The following is a 23,242-nucleotide window of genomic DNA, read 5'->3' on the forward strand; positions in this document are numbered from 1 at the left end:
GCCTGCAGCATGACCACGTTCCTCTCAGACCAATTTTCTGTTCTGTTATAATGCTTTGATTCATTTTTAGTGCATAAAATTGCTGATTGTATAGAAAAGGATGAACAACTTCTTCATGGTCTCTGTTTCATTCTAATGCATATTAAATATTGCCCTAACAGCTGACAAAAGACAGATCTGAAATTCAAGCTAGTAATAATGACGCAGAGTGGCCTGGGTACTAAGCTAGAAAAAAAGAAAAAATACAGATGTTTTCGATGGGCTCTTCTTTATGCAAGGTGACTAGAGTCCTCTCACAACATACCAGTTTGTTATGGTGACTGATAAGGCTGGGGCTTCCGGCCCAGGAATTTGGTTCCCACTCATTCAGGATTTAGACTACAACAGCAGCAGCACAGCTGGGTATGGGTTCTAGGGTAATTCAAGCACTGGCATTCAGAAGCATACAGAATGCACATGAGACCCCAGGTAGGGAATTTTTTGTTGTTCATTTTGCATTGTTAGTCCAGATGCAGGAATACAGGCCACGCCAACAGTGGCATGGATCTGTGGGCACTGCATTTTTTATGGATGGGCATCCAGGCTGTCTGAGTGTTCGCAGCTGGGGCTTAGTGATGGAGCAGTCCTGAGCTAGCACAGAAGGAGGGGCATATTATGGGACCAGCTGATGCCACTTCTGTATACTGTGGGGGCTTATCAGTGGGCACCAGATATGATTGTGGTGCAACGTGGGGGAAATGATTTAGGAATGTGTAAAGGGGTAGCCTTAATGCTTAGAGTTAAGAGGGAAATGGGGCTGATCCTGGAACTTTTTTTACACGTCAAAATTTTATGGTAGGACATGCACATGCAGAGTGTGGCAGGGAACTGTGAAGCACTCCCCATGGCTCAGGGTCAACAAGGCTAGGAGGTATGTGAATTGGGAGGTGGCCAAATTCATGGGGGGAAGGTGTCAGTAATTTTGCATTGTGACATAGCAGTCTAATTAAACCATATGTAATATCTCCCGTCCTTATTCCAGTATAAAGAGACAATACATACGTTTTCTAAAAGCAGAGGTGAAGCTGGAATTCCTACAGTAGCATGGATTACACTGTGAATGTGTGCTCCATAAGCAGAGTATTTCAGGTGCTGTTATACTAGCAGCCAATTTATAACTTGAAAGGCCTTCACTTTTACTTATCCCACATCAGCTACCTAAACCAACATTTTATAGATGAAAATCCATTTTACCAATTAAAATGCAACGTAACAGTTTTCAACTTCCAATAATAAAAAAGCCAGATTTTTTTCCTTACTTATACTTACTGTGGTAGTACCCGAAGGCTCAACTGAGATTAGAGCTTCATTATGCTAGGCACTGTACAAATATATAGGCTGACATGCTCCCTGTTCCCCAAGGCTGGAATCTAATATAAAACAACTAATGCAAGGAACCAAGGGAGAGTCAGGAAGAGGGAGGATGAAGATAACAATGAAATCATGTGGTTTCACAGATTAAGTGCACAATCTGAGATTTCAGAATTTTTTTTTTCCCCCTTTGACGTGTAACTAGGGGGGCAAAAGTGAGATGGCAGGAGCAGGATGAGTTACTGGGAGAAAGCAAGCAAAAAGGAAGGAAAAGGAAGAATGAAGGGAAGGAGACAGAGCCCAGCAGAAGAGGAACTGTGTTAGAGAGCGGTAGGAGAGGGGTGGGGCAAACAATCACCAGACAGAACACCCTGTGTAACACATAGGCCTTGATATGCTGGTCCATCCAAACTCTGTTGAAATGGAGTTGGGGGTTGTAGAGAGCTGGCTGCAGCTCGCTCCCCGATTCAGTATTGTCCAGTTCCAGCATAATGTAGAGCTGCCTTCTGGGCAGCCCTAACTTACATTACTGACTTGAAGTCCCTCCAGAGTGGAGGATTTGGGGTACCAGAGCTATACTCTGCTATGCCCCTTTCCTCATCATCCTGCACAAGCTCCCTCCCAGTATCGCCTCCTTCCTATTACACCGAGAACCCAGGATGGAAGGAGCATGATGAAGCTGGTGATAGAATAGATGGCTGACCTCCTCCATGCAGGCAAAATTCTCCACCAGCTGTTTTTGGCTAGTTTATGGTCATTAAATGCTGCTTGCACAGCACAAAGTGGATGGGAGTCTCTGGCATGCAGAATGCTGTTATCACCGATGTCCAGAAAGAGCCTCATACCAACTCCACTGCAGCTGCTCCCACTCCCATGTTGCTAGGGAAGTCTCTGCCACTCTTGAAGGCTGTCTATTCCCCCGAAAGCTTCTGCCCTTCCTCATTCTCAGCCCACAGGACTAAGGGATAGGGCACTACTTGAGTGGGAAGACGCCTCCATAAGAGTAACTCAAATAATATCAAATTGGCACTTTCAAGCTATTGGCCAAAATGGAATAGCTTCTACTTTATTAATACTTAGATTTTCAGTGACAGGTTCGTGTTTATATTAAAACACAAATTACTAGATGTGTTAAGAAAATAGTACTGAAAAATATAGCATATTAAATAAGGGCACAAAAGAAAGACATATTATTGCTAAATGGTGCACAGGATCTGGTGCAAGACGTGAATATAGCTGAACCGCTTTGTAATAGTACCAGGGGATGTTGTGAAGGCCAAAAGTATAATTGGTTCAAGAAAGCATTAGATAAGGTCATGGAGAATAAGTCCATTAATGGCTATTAGCCAAGATGGTCAGGGATGCAATCCCATGCTTTGGGTGTTCCTAAACCTCGGACTGCTAAAAACTGGAACTGGACAACAGGAGATGGATCACTTGATAAATTGCCCTGTTCTTTTTGTTCTCTCTAAAGCGTCAGGCACTGGCCATCATTGAAATACGTGATACTGCGCGAGATGGACCACTGGTGTGACCCAGTATGACTGTTCTTATGACAATTCATCTGAGAGAGCCCAAACAGCAGAAGCAGCCTACAACACATATGCTAAATAAATTAGGCCTAAATTCTTCAGGGAACCGTGGAAACTGAACATGCTTTCATGCTATTTATCCAAAACAGTACAAGCAAAAGAACAAACAAAGTATGGTCTGTGAGGTTTTGGTCATTTTTATAAAATAAAGACTAAAGCTTTTTTCTTGTTTATACAAACACATTAGGTACTGCATAGTATACCACATATGGATGGATTAATAGAACTTCCTACCTCAGCTTCATTCTCTCATGCATTCTCCCATGCTGGATACACTGTTCTTCCAATTCATCATTTCTTTTCTGCATCTTCTCCAGCCTATCATGAAAGTACTCATTTTCCTGACTAAGCTGGCTGACTTCAGACCTAAAGTAGTAAAAACACAGTGGTGATGGATGTTGTCAGATTTCATCCTATACTGGGCCATCACTATGTAGTCTCAACCTTTATAAGACTTCTTTACGTGCATGCGTAAATAGGCTCTTATTAGAACCTACAGAAAAAACCTATGTTCATTTTAACTTAGCAAGCCACATCCTAGCATCTGGAGACATGACACTGTGGTATGCCACTTTTTGGTAACCCAGTTACAATAAGAGCAGCCTCTCACTTCTAGATATGTAAAAACCCATTTATGCAAGATCACAATTCCCCTTGCTTGGTATGGACAATCAGACTAAGGACTCATTTTAAAGACAACTGGCCATTTTTGGTGTCAAATGAGGTCAATGGAGTTGTATCAGATTTACATGCGCCCAATAGATAGGATCTGAAAGCAAGATATGTGATGGAATGCCTAGTTTGACAATCCTGACAGGGTTTAGGCATGAGAGAAGTCTTTGTGCAGCTCGTTAGCTATGGGGTGGAATGAGGACTTGGGTGCCTTTGTGCATGCCTACTGTCAGAAACTTGGATGCGTTGGGGACTTTAGGCGCCTCCCGGGTTAAATGGCAGCTAAGCAATTTTGTGAATGTCAGTGGTACGTAAATATTGGACATAGGCACGTAAGTCCTTTTGTGAATCTAGTCCTCTAGGTCTATGTGCTAGATAAAGTACAGAACTGGAAACCAGGTGCTCTTCAGTTCTAATCCTGGTTCTGACACAGACTCCTTCAGCAGCTTTGGACAAATCATTTATTTGAGTTTCCTAATACGTAAAAGGGAATAACAATGGACAAGGAAGACTCCCCAACTGTGGGAGCACTAGGCCCAAGGTGGTGTCTCCCCTTCCCACCATCATGTGGACTTGGGAGAAGACTGCAGAGAGGAGCTAGACAGAAACTCCAGCCCGTAGGGACAGAAGAAGCCAAAGTGGGATCCTTAGGCCATTCAGAGAACTTTCTACAGTTCTGACTGGACTTTCTCTGCCCTGTACTGATTGGCTGCTCCAACCTTCTCCTTCCATCTCCCCCTTCTTCAGTCTCTTCATCATAGTGTCACTCCTCTTCTCCCCTTCCCTGTCCCCCTCATTTCTTTTGCCTTAAACATCCCCTCTCCCTTTCCTTTAGCTTATCACTCCTAACTAAACCCACCAAAAATAAAATATAATCCAACTAACGTGATGTTTATTGCCATCAACTGTTCATTCTGACTGTAGCCTCTTAGGGGCAGGGACTGTTTTTTGTTCTGTGTTTGTGCAGCTCCTGGCACAATAAGTCCAGTGCATGACTAGAACTCTCATAGGTGCTACAGAAATACAAATAAATAATATCAGCAACCCACCTCACAGGGTTTTTCAGATTAATTAATGAATGGTTTATAAAGCACTTAAAAACCTTGGAGTAAAAGGTACTGTTATATAAGAGCAAAGTTGTATTAATGTTATTAATAAGCTAAAACTGCTATGTTGAGTTTTAGAGTATATTTCTCAGAAGATGAATAGCAAGAATCACGTTTTATTCACTCTACATGACAGAATAATTTCATCTTTCAACATCTCAGTTTGGGGGATAATACAACTTAGTACCTCACAAGGCACTGTAAGACTTAATAGATGAAGATATATTAAGTGACTCCAGTCATTTAGGCAGAAAAGTCATTATGTAAGTGCAAATTATCACATATCCATAGCATATCATTACTATTGTAACTAGTGAAACTAAATGTAAGAGTTATGAATATACCCCAGTGCAGTCATTCTGAATGAGGGCTGAATGAGGAGTATGCATGCCTGTGGGGGTACACAGAGTTCTTCCAGGAGATACATCAACTCATCTAGATATTTGCCTAGATTTACAACAGGCTACCTAAAAAGCATTAGCAAAGTCAGTACAAACTGAAATTTCACAGGCAATGACTTGTTTATACTGCTCTATACACTGAAATGCAAGGACCATATTTATATTCTAACTGATTTATTTTACAATTATATGGTAAAAATGAGAAAGTAACCAATTTTTCAGTAATAGTGTGCTGTGACACTTTAGTATTTTTATGTCCGATTTTGTAATCAAGTAGTTTTTAAGAGAGGTGAAACTTGGGGTACGCAAGACAAAAATCAGACTCCTGAAAGGGGTACAGTAGTCTGGAAAAATTGAGAGACACTGCCCTAGTGGAATGACTGAATTCTAGGGGAGAGATTCTCTTCCAATTGTGGTACCCATGCGCTGCTCTGGTGGCATATGAGACATAAAAAACACTGCAGTAGAATGGGGGCGAAAGCAGCATAGGGCCAGTGTAACTGGTTCTCCTCTGCTCTCCTCATAAACCCTCATGTGCTGGGAATGGAAGGGAAGTGTGTTGGAAAGGTGAGGTGGCCACACTGTAGCACGTAGCACTTTGGGGATTCTGGGTTATGATACAGCCTTCAGGAGGCCGCTGTTAAGTCTGAGCAGCTCATAGCTACCTTAATTTACATCACTGGCTGCACCAACCCCTGCAGAAGGCCAGAATTTGGACAGCAGAAAGATGGCTTATAACATACCACCTTGCAATGCTGCCAGCTCCCACAATTTTATCTCAAGTCCCTAGATATTTTGTGTTATCCCTAGAGCGCCAAGATTTATGTGATTATGTGAGAATCTCAGCCTTCATTTAAAACAAAGGCTAGTTTTTATCCCAAACTGCTGTGAAAGTTTTGAGAACATAACCTAAGGGCACCCTAAAATTCAAAACCCAGGAAGCAAATAAATATTCAATTTTTTTTAAACATGATTTTTAAGTTACTCTATTTTTTTGAGATCTGATTCATGATTTTTTTTTAAACACTTGGATTTGGTAAAATTTCTTTTCCCCCCACTTCCTTCTACACTGTCTTCATTGCATTGTATTTCTTGGAGCCACAGCACAGAATCAGAGCTTAGCTGTTTTATGCAGCAGTGTCTATTCTTGCTTCTCAGAAAACCAGTCAATTTTATAGTATTTACAATGACAAGTGCTATAAAGTAAAATTTTTATTGACATAATTGGGATTGCGATAATTCTTCTTTAAGTGGATAGCATATCATCTTAATGATTTGGTTTTGCAGACAGATTTCACACCCTGGTACCACTAGCTTGGGCAAGCTACTCCTGGTGTTGAGTATAACGAGTGCAGTCTCTAAATAGAACATCAACCAAACATGCAGAAAAATAGTTCAACCGGGTGTATGTTCTTTACTTCAATTAAACTCACACAGTTGGACACCTACTGTTGCCAAAACAGTAATATAATTTATACATTATAGTCCAAACAGTAAAACTACACTAAAAGTCATTTAACAATATTTATAACACCATAAAATACAGTGTTAAAATATATGAACTGCAATATGTACCAAAATTGTAAAATTTGTTTCTCATCATCAGTGATTAAAACCAGGATCATTGCTCTAGCTTCAATACTCACAACCCTGATGACAGATTAGAATTCAAATCTTAATGATCAATTTACAATTAACAAGATAGAAGTGAAACAAATTAAACCAACCATTATATATAATGAGACCCAATGGACTCCCATTGTTCCCCTTAATTACAAAACGCAAATCACAAGTACACAATGGGCAGTGTTATGCATCAATCCACAAGTCTAGGAACTCAGACAGTAACAATCTGAGAAAAAAATGAACCAAACACCACAACCCCCCCCCCCCCCAGGACTATATTTAGATATTTTTTTTTATATACTTGCACGTTTATATAGTACCTTAATATATACTATTTTTCTTCTGTGCAGCCTGAGGGGTGTATAATCTTGTTCAGTATTCTATCCTGAGATCTATCTTGCCCAAGGTAGGGGTTAGCTCACAATAAAAGGTTTTACCTAACAAAAAATGTATTACAGATATCGTACAGGAACCATGTATGAAGTGTAGCGAGGTAGATACACAGCTGAAGGTAACACATTTCATGTACAAATGCATTTGAAAACTTAAACTTAGTCTGCTTCTTCTAAATGTGCACCAAATATCTTATATAAATCTATACTTCTATTGGATCTCTTATTGCAAAAGCTTAAGTGTTTTTACACACATTAATATAGCATCACAGGACTCCTGTTAAGTATAATCCACATTTTACCAATGGGGAAACTGAGTCACAGAGGTTCCCAAGTAGAATGGCAAACAATATATCTAGGAAGAGAAATCATATGTTCTGGTCCCAGATCTCTGCTCTAATCACTAGACTAGACACTCTAATGCGCTATGCACAATCCAGGATTTTGGCAGTAACTGAAACCTATGGTTTGGCCACTATGTCAGACAAATAGGACACACTGAATAAACTATATGATCAGAATCTGTTTTGAATAATAATATATAGGCACCATATTATGAAATCTGTAAGAGAATTCTATTTTAAAAGAAAATGCCCTCTCCATTGACTCCTGGAATTGTAGCTGCACACAGTGATCATGAGATAACAAAATTACTTCGAGCTGAGAGGATGTGAAAGCCAACGGCACACTGGGTGCTCTGACATTACTTCCTCTGGTCATTCAAAGTACAGCTGCTAAGATAATCTTTCTTGTCTGAAATTCTAACCACGTCTCACCAAATCCTCTATTAGCTTCCTATTTTCCACCATCTTTATTTCAGTCTCTCTCCTTATCTTCAAAGCCCTTGACAATTCTGCCTCTCCCAATTTATCCATTCTTCTTTCTGGATTGAATCAAACCCCTATTCCCATGTCGTCAGCCTCAACCCACCATATGTCCACTTCTCACAATTATCTTCATGCTTTGTGCTCCCTATGCACAAAATACCCTTCTTTAAGGATAGAAAAAGCTGCTACCCAGTCCTCTTTCACATCCTTGACACTTCTAAGAAGTTAGTCAGCCAACATTGGCTAAAATGAGGGGACTAGGGAATTATTGAGAATTATTTAAATAAAAAAAGTATATATTTTCATTCATTGCACCCACCCTTCATATGTTACTTGACAAGGTTTGAGTGTGTGTTGGAAGCCCTTAGTATGGTTATATGAACAGGTGGAATAAATCTTAATTCAATTATTTTAAATTATTACTTTGCCTGCAGCCAGTTATGGCTTCATGCTTCATCAGTTCTCTGAATTCTTCCTATTTTGTGAGTCGTCTTATGTTACTCTTACAATGTTGGACAACCTGAAAGGCAGACTGACTGGCAAAAGTGCTGCTTCTTTGCCTCCTGCGGAACCAGCATGACATTTTCAACAGGGGAGTTTCTTTTTAAAATGACCCATTTTACATTTCCTCCATTTTTAATCCCTTCTCCAAATCCTTTGCTTTCCAAATTTACTTTGGATGAAATTCACCTCATATGGAGAGTATGAACCAAGTGTATGCTCCACTCAGTACCCACTTTGTCTTGCAAGTAAGATTTAATGGTGGATAGGCTTGTGGAGACTCTCTGCAAAGAGGTGAGTTTCACTCTTTTGGAATACAAAATCATATGGTTTATTTGATTAATCTCACATATGAACACAGAGTCTCAGTGCTAGAACCACAAAGTATCCCAATTTTTTGCAGGATAACCTTCTTCCAGCCTAAAAGGTAACTATGAACAGGACATAACACTATACTGTATATGACTATAGTGCAACTCTAAACTCCTACATTTACTCAACTACTTTGGAGTCTAATTTTTTAGTTGTTCCACATGTAGAACTACCATTTACTTCAATGGGAATGCCACATGAATGGAGGCTATAGAATCAGACACCTACTGAGCAACAATTTTCACAAGAGTTTGCTGAGAGGGAAGATGTGATGAAAATCCAGAACCACTAGCTAGTGTGTGCTACTGTAAACTAAATGGCTTATTTAAAAAAAATTATGTCATTTAATCCCAGATAAGCAACAGAATTCAGCTTCTTCATGTGAGATGAAGATATTTAACTGAATATTTATTAATTATTTTTAGCATAATTTCATACATTAGAATTGTGGCAATTTGACAGTTAATTTACTACTTTTTATTTGAAGAATACTAATCCTAAGAAGAGTATAATATATGATTTCTCAGATCTGAATAGTCCAAGTAATTTAAATGGAAACACCATTTGAAAAGCGTAAAATTAGAAATACCCTGGGCAAAATCCCATCTTGGTTTCTCAAATTGCAGATGCCGTAACAGATTTGGAATAGGTGTGGATGACAAGTTTTAGAAGAGAATAATAAATATAAATAAATACAGTAGCTCACTTCTAAGTAGCAAAATGACACCTACCTGTTTTTTTCTGTTACATGTTCCAGCTTCCTTGCCAACATACAACATTCCTCCTTTAATTTTGCTATGAATGTATTCTGGGAGGTCAGCAAAGAATCCAGTTCATTCACTAGAAATTATATTTTTATATTTATAAAATTAAGACTTGATACAAAGATTTAAAGTATTCTTATCCCCCCCCACACTTTTTTTAAAATATGGTTTAAATTCCAGGCATTTGAACATGGGATAATGATCTAATCACAATTTACCAAAGAATGGCTAAATTTAAGAATTTCTGAATGGGAAAAATCTAAGCCACTTCTTCCCTCAGATATCCACAAACATTTATCTTAACCTTTCCTGCAATTCATTATTAGGGCATAATCTTGCAAGGTACAGAGTACCTTCTACTTCTCTTGAGATCATAAATGGAGTTGAGCATCACTTCACACTACCAGACTTTTGAACAGTTGTCCTTACTGCCTCTTTCTGGTAGGATGAGCAAGCAGTCTCATTCACAACGGACATGCAGGCAACTCAACAAAGAGGCTATCTAAGGTGATAATGGACCAAACCCTTTTGTGACAAAACTAGCATAAATGCCAAATTCACACTTGTTTGTTTTTCTTAAACTTGAGAATTTTATGTTCATGAGGGGCATCAGACTGGCAAACACTGGGCTTTGAAGTCCTCCATATACCCAACAGGTACAGAATCAGGAGTGATAATGTCCTTACTGGGCCCACCAAGATATCTCATCCATTTTTGCAGAAATCAGCTAATTTAGTCAGTCTTTCTATTGAGTCTGACAACCAGCATTTGACAAATGTGAGGTAGATACATAGATCTATGTCCAGTGGGAACTGCACTTAGACCACCATTTTATATTGATTAGTTTGTTACTATTGACCTAAACTGGGCCAAAACCGATTATCTAGAAATCAAAGGTCTTCCATATTCAAGTGAGAAGACCATGTATTCCCTAAATTTCTAGTCTTAAAATCATTTCTGAAACTGTAAATAATTTGTTTGTATTGTTACCAGATTCCTTCAGATTTAATAAATGATATATAATGAAATACATTTTATACAATTATGACTAGAATATTGTAGTCCTTCCATCTATATCCAACTTACAGTAGTAGTATATAATATCCCCTATAATACATAGATGCATAATGTTTATGATATTTTTATGAACAAAATGACCATTTTTTCAACTCTTCCCACTCTTAGTAGAGATATAAAGTTGACACATCCAATCTTGTTTCAGTACACTCAGATTAAACAACATCTTACTGACCAGGAGGGGCAAGTACGTTAGTTTTCCTTAATTTATGCCAAATTACAGCTGCCCATATGCAGATGTGCACAGAATGGGGAAAGAAAAGAGAGAGAGCTCCTTTCCCTCTACCACCTCTGTGTAGCAGGCAGTCATAATGCAGCTGTTTGTACTCCCTTAACACAAAGCAAGGCCCACTAGTACCAGTGACAATGCTGCAGGAGGCGTGTCTGCACAGGACAAAGGGTGGATGTGGGCTCACCATCTCTTGTAATAGCACTGGCTGGGAAGAAATGTCAGCTACCTCTTTTCTAGAGGTATTAAAGGGGTAGCAGGCAAATGTGTTTTTCACAGAAAGATGGTAGGCATGATGTTCTGCATAAGTTATAGCACCCCCTTCCACCATCATGTAGATGTTACAGATTTCCCTCACCTAGCATTCCATGGGGTCTAAGAGCTACAATTTGAGCCTTTAACAATGTAATTGGTTAAATATTAAATGTGGAGTTATCCTTATTTTGCCTAATGCCATTCATAAACATGGAGCATTACAATGGTCAAACAATGGGCAAAATGTTTTGACTGTGAACAAACGAAATTGCATATTCTGAAAGTCCTTTTCAGATTAAAGGTAAAAAGTTATAGGTCAGCTAAGCCAGGGTGATGAAGGATGTCTGCTTCCAGCCAAGCTTCCGGCTATGGTCAATGCTTTGTATTAGTAAATTTAAACTGCAGTAGTGATAACTTGAAGAATGCAAAAGGATTAAACATCCTTGTTCTAGACTGGGGGAAAAACATACTAATGCTAAAAATGTTGGAGGCTGCAAAGATTAAATAAAGGAACATATCAATTTGGAGCCAGTGAATTACATCCAGCTGCGACAGTGAATTAAGAACCGATTAATGGTTAAAGCTTTTCTCCAGTTTGGATGCTGAAGCAAACTCATTAAGCTTTTAGAGTAGCTATAATGTGTGTACTGTGGGAACTGTTCAGTGCTATTCAGGAGACTTTAACTGTAAGCTCAGAGCATTTCCCGCAGAGCTTCTGATGCTATTTTCTTTATATAACATGTGTGCCTGAAAATCCAGCCAAAAACAAGCCCTTTGTTTTTCTACTTTGTTGTGGTCTCTCTCAGCTTTACATTTCTTGAATACAGGTAAATAAACTCATAATCCAGATGGTGCAACAGATGTGAGAGCAGCACTCTGAAATCAACAGACAGTGGGCAATACTTTCCATTTTCTCTTTTAAACGCTAACTAATATGTAATTCGGAATCTCCGGTGTAGTTAGCATCTGCTCCCTTCGGCCAGCCAAAGGTTACAGGTGTTCCTGATGTCATTTCACAGTAAGGCACGGGCCTGGCTTGTGAGTAAGTGCCCAGGTTCTAATCTTTTTCAACCACCTACCAGTTTTATCATGCTGGGCCTCCATTTGTTGCATCTTCTGTGTCAGCTCCTGCTCTCTTTGCTCTGCCTGAAGGGCTCGGGTCTTTGCTTCATTGCTAAAACTGTGCTGAATACTTTCTTTCTTCAATCTATAAAAACAAACAGGAAACAGAAATACAAAATATACTACTCTACAGATAAGTCAAATGCCAAAATGGATAGTTCAACTGATAATTTAAAAAAATTGGTCTAGCTTTACACAACATTTTCCCCCTCACACACACTTGAAGTTGAACATGCCAACCTTTCTCTCACAATGACAAACACACCCCAGTGGCTAGCAGAAAATGGACAAAAGCATGACCTATTTTCTGAGTGAAAAAGGATTCCTTTTCCAGAGAATAATCCATGTATTCTTGGATTATACTTTATAATATTAAACGAGTCCTTTACTATAAGAAAGCCTCCCTTAAGATCTGATTTGCCTTGTGCAGTTTATCTGTTCTCTTGTAACTGTTATATATTTCATCTACTGATAAAGTTTAGGGGCCTGACCCTGAGACAAACTAAACTCCCAGTGAAATAATGGGAGTTGAGTCAATGGCAACAGTTCCCACAGTGCTCACATTACAGCTATTCTAAAAGCTTAATGAGTTTGCTTAAGCATTCAAACAGCAGAAATGCTTCCACCATTAATTTAAGACAACAGAAGATGAAGGTAGAGCCCTCTGGGTTTCGTAAATGCAAGATACCGTAACATGAAATAAAACAAAAAATAGCCTGTAAAATAAAACAGAACAAAAAACTTAACCTTGCAGCACCAGCTCCTGTCCTTTGGGACTGGCCCTGTACCCTGCTCTGGGCCTTACAGGGTCACAGTTCCACTCAGGTTTGCCTCATAACAGATGGGAGGGAGAAATTTGAATTGAGACCTGATGTCCAGAGCAGGGAGCTGGATCCAGCCTCTTGGCATGGGAGCTGCTGCTATGGGGTGAGTATGGAACAGGATTACTCTGCAACCCCTCCCCCAGAAGACAGACAGACACACACACACACAGATCCTGGGGGCCTGCACACGTGCACACACACTCCCTCCAGTCAGGACCCAACTACTCACTCCCAGGGTCAGGACTTTATTGCTCCCATCCATGCTGGCCTCCCACACACACTCCAGGAACAGGACCTGACCCCGACACACTCCAGGGCTCCCACACACACAGACCTCCAGAGCAGGACCCAATCCCCTCCCTCTGGAGACAGGACCTGACACCGCCCCAACAGGCCTCCCACCTACACCCCCAGGGGCAGGACTCAACCCACCTGTCCCTGAGCAGCCCATCTCGCTAGGGGCAGGACTCAATCCTTCCCACAATACAACAAAATAAATGAAAAGTTATAAAAACTAAAAAAATTGCACAGGGCTCTAGTTGAGGGCATCTAGTACCTCACAGGAAACAGTTAACATGTCACAGAGGACTGATCCTGCGTGTGTAAACATTTAGGGCTTATACAGTAAGGCTGTATGCAAGTGATTAATTGCCAGTCCCACTACTAAGGTCTGAAGACATAAGTTTGCTAGCAATTTACTTGACTGAATATACAAGATGTGGCAATCGCTACAGAGTCAAAATAAATGTCAAGTTATCACACACCATGCAAACTTTTTTTTTTGACACACATACCAAGCAAAGACAGCATGAGTAACAAGAAAGGGAAACATATGCATATATTAGATCAGGGGTCGGCAACCTTTCAGAAGTGTTGTGCCGAGTCTTCATTTATTCACTTTAATTTAAGGTTTCGCGTGCCAATAATACATTTTAACCTTTTTAGAAGGTCTCTTTCTCTAAGTCTATAATATATAAACTAAACTATTGTTGTATGTAAAGTAAATAAGGTTTCACAATGTTTAAGAAGCTTCATTTAAAATTAAATTAAAATGCAGAGCCCCTTGGACCGGTGGCCAGGACCCGGGCAGTGTGAGTGCCACTGAAAATCAGTTTGCGTGCCACCTTCGGCACCCGTGCCATAGGTTGCCTAGCCCTGTATTAGGTAATGGCCTGTGCTTCAAAGGGGTTTAATCCTGCTATGAACCACTGCAAAGATTGGATCTAGAGTGAACCAAACCCAAAATTTGAGTGTGCTCATGTATATGGGGGTTGATCCAGGTTTAAAAAAAAAAAAAAATTCTACAGTCTTGCTCTAACTACTTAAATTGGTTTAAGAATACCTTGAAAGTACAATTTAAGAAATCCTTTTATTATTCTCAGTGATATTACTCATTGCATTGGGCTATAAAATAAGAAGACCGTTCTGGGAATGGGTCACATAAGGATAGTGCCACACCTCATTTGGCTGCTGCACTTAACCTTTGGCTTTCTGCCTAATAACCCATCTGAGATATTACAATATCCCAGCATGACATACACAGCGTTACATCTCCTTGCTTACATTTATGCCAAAGCAATATAAATGGTGGGTGGGTTACATTACACTCTAATTCCTGGACCCAATGTTGTGATCTGACCTCAGACAAAACTCTCCTTGAAGGCAGTGGGAGCTTTGCCTGAGGCAGGACAGGGTCTGATGTGACAAAAAGACAACATGTTGGCCGGGTGGGAGGGGGGGAGGGGAGGAGGAAAGTTAAGCAACTTTTTACATTACATGTTTTTGTAATGGAAACAAACATTACATGTTTTTGTAATGGAAACATTACAGAATAAGATGTGCCTAATCATATCATTCACAATCCTAGTTTTGAAAGCAAACCTTTTTTTTAAAATCACATTAAACTAGACTGTGCCTCACCCTGGGCACTCAAGGAAGGCCAAGCACAGACACAGTATCAGTTCTCATGTTTCTGGCAAGAATCAAGGAAGGCCAACACTGACAGTAGCATGAAACTTGTGACGAGGGTGCACATACCTCTCTTACATAATGGCAAGCAGAGGTGGGTAAGGACACTCAGGCTTGTGGTCCTCCATTACCCCTGGAAGGATGTGCCTCTCCTTCATGCACAATGGGTAAAATTTTCAAAAGCGCTTAGGTTACATAGGGCAGGTCTACACTACAGCTGGGATCAACACTCTGAGATCGATCTACTGGCGGTCTATTTAGTGAGTCTAGTAAAGACCCGCCGAATCGACTGCAGATCCCTCTCCAGTCAACCCCTGTACTCTACCCCTAACGAGAAGAGTAAGGTAAGTTGACAGGAGATTTTCTACCGTCAACCCCCCACGCTGTAGACCCCGCGGTAACTTGACCTAAGGTACGTCGACTCCACTTAGGTTACTCACATAGCTGGAGTTGCGTAGCATAGGTTGACTTACTGCGGTAGTGTAGACATAGCTTCAGTCTCCTATGTCCCATTTTCTAAAGTGACACAAGCACTTAGGAAACCTACTTACCAACTGCTTTGAAAATTACACCAAATATCTCTATGAGCAGCTGCCAGTACACAGACCCATCTTGTCCAGTGTACTTTGCATCACTTTGGTACAATCTTAGCAAGGACTTGAATTTAAAAGATGTTTCTGAACTGTCTTGTCATCAATAACCGAACTAACATTAAGAGCAACGAGTCTAACGAAAAAAAACTGAAAATCAAAGAGCATCCTGTATCTTCCTCACACATGATAGGAAAAAAAATTAAAAGCTGAGCCTAATGCTAGTAAAAATGAAATCTCATTGCATTTATTTATTTTAATCTTGATGGACAAGCCTTAAAATAATCAAGAAACTCTACTACATTTATCAATGTCTGACACTGAAATCAGAGCTAAAGCCATTGAAATGATGAAAATTAGAAAGTCCTCTGAAGGATAAAATAAAGATATATTTCAATGAAAAAACCCCAGCCTTTTTCTTCTTTAAGAATACACAACCTAGCTCTTACATAATGCTTTTCATCTATAGATCCCAAGTCACTTTGCAAAGGAGACAAGAATCAGTATCTCCATTTTACAGATGGGGAAACTTAGGTAAAGAAACATGAAACCCATCTTAACTACTCTTTTCAAATCAGGAAGTATTTTCTATTTATGCATACAGCATTTCCTGGGAATTGGACTGTTACCAAGATGAGGCGAGAGATTTAAGGAACTTTAGTCAGATCATGTATGTATTCTATGCTTTTACCACAATAAATACCAGGAACACTAGTTTTGTTTCTTGATTTTTTTAATTCAGATTTTGTTTCAAACAAAACATATATTCAAATTTGACTACTCATAGGAGTGAAGACTTCGACTATGAGCTTTTCAATTCTCAGTCACGATGAGCTTTTCAATTCTCAGTCACCAAAATGTGTACCAAATGGGACATGAGGAGACAAAAAACCTTTTACAGGAGGGATTCTCAAATGTTTTCATAGTATGGCTCACATTTTAATGCAGATCGTCTCCTGGACCTTTTATATTCCTACTGAAAGTCCCATAGACCACTTTTCCTCCCATCCACAATAATATAGACAACTCCCTGGCAATTATTGCATTTGGTTACAGAGAAGCAAATATATTCAGAAGGTATTTTAATGCATTTTAGCAGCTGGAAATAGGGAGGAAGAACAGCATACAACTAGCTAGTTTTCTGTGAACCATCAGCACGTGCTCCACACACCACAGTTTGGGAGTTTTTGTTCTAAAGCCAGATAATGGTATGAACATAGCCCAGCCATATGGGTAGCAAACAAATTGTGATTAGGAGATTGTAATCCATATTCATTATTTGAAAAAGTTTGTATTTGCTGGTCTAACTGTATAATGTTCCTGCAGTCACTCTGTACATAGAATTCCCACTGTACTCATGGAAATTCTGCATGAGACTAACAGCAGCATCAGATCATTTCAAAGTACTAGAAATTAATATTAAGAAACAATCCTGTATTGGATGGAGTCTATGAGCTAACAGGCCTTGTTTATCTCAAAACATGTATTATTCTACATACAGAATCTTTAAATATGGAATAAATCTAAGTACTTTCCGCTTCTTTGATCTTGCCTTTTTTTTTTTTTTTTTTTTTTTACCATAAACACACAGCATGTACATTAAAAGATAATAAAAATCCCTAAACAGAACCCTACAAAAACAAAATCCTTCACTACACACAATATTCTCTCCCCGGGGAGAAGATGAGAGAGATGTTAATCACATAACTTAATCTACTACCTGAAGGCACTCAACTACTACGATGATGAAGGCAGTAGAAAGACCTATATAAAAAGTTTGACAGAATTTCCCACAAATTTCTCCCCTCCATCCTTCACTAATCCATTTTCAGATTACAGCTATGTTGCAAGTAGAAGGGCTAGCATGCAGCTTCTTCACAACTTATTCTGATATTAAGGCACTGGGAATTAGGGTTTCAAAAATTAAAAGTAAATTACCATGCACCAGGAAGGCATTCACCCAAGGCATGGACTTAATTTGTTCCCTCTGTTAATCTAAAACCCCTCAAATCTGTCATCCCATTCCATTCTGCTTAATGCCATTCAGTTATTTTTAATGATGACCACATCTATCCACCGTTACCACACAGTGTTCGCTTAGATTCCTCAGTATCTCTCTGTTTAGACTAGAAAATACCCGTGGGATCTCAGATACCACTGTGTTGTAACTAGGTAAAACTGAAATTCAGTGATGACCACTATACTTATACAAAGTAGGAAATGTTTAGCATAAAATACTAGTATTATATCTATTTTTCAAATTAACAGAACTCTAGAAGGGGAAAAAAGACCAATGCATGTGTATGTGTACTAGAACTGTATAAAAATTACCAACCCATAGAAACCATTATTACCAGGTCATTATTTCAAACCTCATCGGGTTTTGAAAGATTGCCCTTCATGGCAGTTACATTCTGGGTTGCCCTCTCTCTCTCTCTGTCAGTTGCTGGGAGCAAACTGGCCATGGACTCTCTACTGTTGGTTGCAAGGTGTTCTCAGAGGGCACACGTTACTGGAACGGACTCCAGCCAGCAGACTGTGTTTGAGGAACATCCAGATAGTTTAAGATTTACTTATTTGGTCAAATGCTTCACTGACCCATGGATTTATGGATTAATTTATTAAGTGCTTTTCAGCGATTGTGTCATTGATAGAGTGAAAACAGTTCTATACCAGAGCATTTAAATTTACAGACTATTTTATAAAATTATTATTTTTATTGATGTATAGCAAACTGGTGTTTTAGCAATGGGTACTTACATAGCTTTCTATAACAATAAATACCTGATTCTGATCTCAAATCAATGAGAATCAGGAGTAATTCCAGTGAAGTCAATGAAGTTACACTAGGCTATAACCGGTGTAGGATTATATTCAGGACCTAAATAAGGTATTCCAGCTGCTGCTGTATTTTAAATGTGTTCAAATACACACTTAAAATGTTCAAATACAGTGTAAAAATTGCCTTTAAAATGATATAAAACAGAACAAAATCTCTTAACTACAAGCATTAAAGTGTCTCTCTCCCAAGATGACAGTACTTCTCAGAAACCTTACAAAGCCAAGAAAACCTTATTCAGCGCAATCAGAGTTAAAATTTGACAAATATCCAAATTTAGGCAACTGATTATCCTCAAGCAACCTGACAGATTATCCTACAATCACTTTCTCACATTAAAGCAAACAGTATGGCCATTACTAATAAAGGGTATGACAGTACTGTGTGCTTACTGCATTAGAATTCAGTTAGTGTTAGTATTTTAATAAAATTCTATATTTTTAGGGAGTTTCAACTTGGCTTTTACAATTCAGCCAAGGCTGAAAGTTCATACATAATTTCACAGCTCACTGACAAACTTTATTTCACAGACGCTTATATTTATGCAATATAGCCAAAATTATTCTACCAAAATTAAAACTAAGCTTATGGCTTTAAAATATTTTTTGTATTTGTCCAAATGGAAATCATTTAATGAGAAATTAGACAATCTGAAGGTTTGGTAAAGTGGAACACAATCCTATAATGTCCAGGTCATCTTTTTATATCTGGCCTGTCATTTGTGGAAAGAAGATATCACCCTACAACAGCTGTGGTATTAAATGAGTTTGAAGTCTTACTATAATTCCTACTACAGTGGTTTTCAACCTGTTCTCTGCAGATCCCTGGGGGTCCACAGACTGTGTGTAACAGGTTCAGCGAAAGTTTGTTACCGCCATAGGCAGCAGTTTTCAGCCTGTGGTCTGTGAACCCCTGGGGATCTGCAGACTACGTCTAATATTTCGAAAGGGGTCGACAACTCTATTTGAAAATTTTTAGGAGTCCGCAAATGAAAAAAGGTTGAAAGTTGCTGTCCTAGTAGATAGTTGTACACATTACAACAACTGAACAGTTATCATCAACTGGAAACCTTGGCAATGTTCTCAGAGAGTTGAAGTATTCTATGGACATAGAACCCGAATCACCCTTTCATCCATACAAGAGCTCCCTAAAGGTCAGGTTTTAGGCATATCAAATAGGCAATGCGAAGAAGCCTTAATAGATACGACTTGGGCAGTACCAGTTCTGTCTATAGGTTTCAGTCTATACAGTTTTTTGAAGCTGTAGATTCACTTATAAAAATTGAACCCCCCCCCAATTCAATGTAAAAGCTTTTATCTGTAAACAATTCATCCATAATATGATCTCTTTCTTTTGGTATTTCCTCCCTAAAATTTTAACATTGAAAATTGGCTGCCATACACAGAACATTGCCACTTTTTATTTGGATTTTTAATATATCAATGCACAATTATTTAAATATTATTCAATTAATTGCTCTTTTTCAGTGGTTTATAATATTTTCAGATCAATAATCAGCACTTACAGTAGGTCATCAAATACATTTACAGCGGGCGAAATTCTGGTAAAAGTGTAGTTGGTAGCATGCCTTGCAATACTATTTAATCTTAGATTGCATCTTTCAAATAAATTTCCCAACATACAATAATGGACAACAATGTAAAATGGTGCAGGAAGAGACTAGGAGAGCAGGTAGAACACAGCATTAGGAATGGTGTAAAGATTTGATAAACTTGCTGGTATGGGAACTAACCAACAGCATATTGGTTATAGGCAGTGTGGAACAAATGGGTTATGTGAAGTATTGAACTATAGCCCCAATTATTGTAGCATGCCTTCTATTCTGAAGGAATTTTCCCCCATCCCACCACTTCTTAATTTTTTAAATATACATATGCACAAAAACACATTCTATTGTAAGACAATTATGAGCAAGCAAGTCAAAGACTTTTACAAATGATTAAATGCTGTAGTGTTCGATTACTGTAGAAGCCATTTACTGAATGTATACTCCAGTACTATCTAAATAACAACAATCTCCATCTACAACATTAAAAAAAGTTTTGAGAGGCTTTTTCTTGACATGTGATGGTTTGTGAGGTTGGTGCTGGTGCTTTCTCTGACTTCTCACTGATGTTTCTTTGGGACAGACCTTAGGTGAATAACTTCTGGCTGAGGTTATTCAAAGGCATGATCCTGCAAGATGCCAATTGTCCTCAACTACCATTTAAGTCAACAGGAACTGAATGGACTCAGCACCTTACAAGATCAAACCCATGAGCAGAAATGAAGTGGCATGACAGGACAAAGTAATAAGGATAATGCTATCATTTGAGGGAGGAGAATATTTTATTCTTCTGGGCTGTGAAAAAAATCAAAATCCTTCTCTTGTCCTAGAATAAGTTAGCAAATATAGAAGCAAACTGGAATTAAAGATGTGACCAAAAACAATAGAAGTGGAGACGTGCAAAGGCAAAACTTCCACAGCACTTGAGCATTACCATTGTGCTTAGATATGGTAGAGGACTCCCAACAGTAGATGAATGACCTATTACGTGTGGCAAGACTTAGGCATGCTGGCACCCCAGAGTGATGAGTTAAAAATGGAAATCTAGTCTGACAGTTCTATATTTTCTTGCTCTGGTTAGTTTGTGGCACACCCTTAACATGATTCTGTAATCATAACTTTTGTGTGCATTGAATATTGCAAATAATGCACAGGCAATATTTATGTCAAGCTTTTTTTTTTTTTAAATCAGATTTCAAATATCTATACCTTGGTCTTCACAGGATAAAGTATAATGTATTTCAATAGCAACTTTCAAACTAAACTCACAAATTAGTACCATTATGCTAAGTGCTAGATATCCCACTGTGCAGTTTTGCTTTGTGAATTTTTACCTTCTTCCATGCACACTTTAAGCCACTGATTGCACAGCCTTTCAGTGTTTTCTGCCTTTTCCTTTAAATAAACTGGCTCTGGCTCCTTCCATCTGGTTCCCCTTCCGTCAGCAACCCTGCACCTGTTCACACCTCCTCTCCTGTTGGATTCCACTGAACATTTCCTCCTCTGCCAGGGCTATTCTGGCACTCGCAACCTTTCTGTCATTCAATCCATCTGTCAGAAGTGAACTTTGTTTACTGCAAGCTTCTGCTTTCTTCTTCAAGAAGCAAAGCCCCTCAAGGTCATTGTCAAATGAACTGTCGGTATGGATTTAAATCTACTTCTGCTAACCACCAGAATAAGAAGTTCTGTACAGTAATGTGTTTGTGAAAATTACTTTTGGGTATAGGAAGATAATAATGTGGAGGAAAAATAAAAGATTATTTTAACAACAACTATGTCTTTCTCCTTACGTCTTTTTTAAACACGCAAAAAATTGGTACAAATGCTCTAAATATTTTCTAGTTATAACAAAAGACAAAATAGTAAAGGCTTTATAAATAGAAGATTTACAATTAAACAAAAATACCAAATTCCACCTTAAAAGAAAATCTGTGCTGTAGAGCAGAAAAACGTGAGGCAAAACTATTTACTAAAACTGAGTTAGGGAGAAGGGAACAGGAGGATAAGAAAGTTAACAATCAAATTATTTTAAATATCCAAAAATGTCCCACATCAATTGTTATATTGCTTGAAATAATTGTTCTTTTAAGCTCTTATATAGAGATGTTAAAAATACAGCACTTTTATAAATAATTGTTAAACTGAAGCCTGAAAACATAATTTTCTCACTTTGTCCTTGTGCAAGATGCATATCCATCTCTCTACTACAATACTGTCTGTACATAAAATTAGAATAAATTGTAAAAAATAAATAATAATTTTGGGTCAGGATAAACATTATACTGTCAACAGGATCCATTATGTGTATCTATTAATGCACTCATCCCTCTTTTCATAAACAGATTCTGATAACCACATACTACTGAATTATTAACTAGTCTCTTAGATAGTCTCATTCTTCTGGAATAAGAAATATCCTTCACAACATGTAATTCAGGTATTCTTTAAGAAACAGAAAATTCACTCAACAAAAGGAAAAAAGCTGTGCCCAAAAAAGTTTTAAAAGCATTTTATCACCTGTAATCATAATGAACCAAACATTTTATTCAGCTTCCTAAAGGTAAAAAAAAAAAAATCAGGTGTTAAACTTTCATGGATAAATTCAGGATCTATGTAAGCAAATACAACCTCATTAGCTGAAATGGAGTTACATCAGGTCTGAATTTTACTCAAAGTTTAAGAAATAAAGTCTTGTATAGTATTATGACAAATTAATACTAAACATAGTTAGCCAAATAGTATCAATTTAATATCAGATACATTGTTTGTTGGGGGACTACTCTGCTCTTTGTGATCTAATGATTCTTTTTCCATCTTATTTCTCAGGGTCCTTATTTTCTCCTCTAGAGTGTTACATGGAAGAGAACAAAAATGTTAGAAATTTGTAGAAAGGGACCTGAGGGGCAAGAGGAGCACATAGCAACATCCCACCTAATTGCATAGCAACTCATATTCCTCCCCACCCCTACTTTGTGATTCAAGCTCTGAAGAACAATTGTCAAGGCCAGCTAGGGGAAGAAGTCACAACTCCTCCTCCTAATTTCTGCAAAAATGCTCTTAGAATTTCAGAATGCCAGAAGCAGAGTGACAACAAATAGCAACATGTTGGTTTAGTTCAGTGAGTTCACTCCTGCTCCTAGCAAACTCAGTCACACTGGCTTTAACTGA

The 23,242-nt window shown here is 38.5% G+C and overlaps 1 protein-coding gene across 11 annotated transcripts in view; it reads right to left on the reverse strand.

Moving 5' to 3' along the window:
• SDCCAG8 (SHH signaling and ciliogenesis regulator SDCCAG8) overlaps positions 1-23,242 on the reverse strand; it is a 147,573-nt gene that overhangs the window by 51,783 nt on the left and 72,548 nt on the right. For 7 of the 11 annotated variants that reach the window (XM_050950392.1, XM_050950393.1, XM_050950389.1 and 4 more), the window contains exons 14-16: positions 12,244-12,371; positions 9,571-9,679; positions 3,177-3,308 (exon numbers count right to left, since the gene is read on the reverse strand). The exons of 1 other annotated variant lie outside the window; for it this stretch is intronic. In XM_050950392.1, coding sequence (XP_050806349.1) covers positions 3,177-3,308; positions 9,571-9,679; positions 12,244-12,371 — 369 coding nt within the window. The remainder of the gene's footprint in view (positions 1-3,176; positions 3,309-9,570; positions 9,680-12,243; positions 12,372-23,242) is intronic. 3 more of the 11 variants (XM_050950396.1, XM_050950398.1, XM_050950397.1) reach the window with 3 other exon arrangements.

Source organism: Gopherus flavomarginatus, chromosome 4 (assembly GCF_025201925.1).
Source record: "Gopherus flavomarginatus isolate rGopFla2 chromosome 4, rGopFla2.mat.asm, whole genome shotgun sequence".
Taxonomy (NCBI): domain Eukaryota; kingdom Metazoa; phylum Chordata; order Testudines; family Testudinidae; genus Gopherus; species Gopherus flavomarginatus.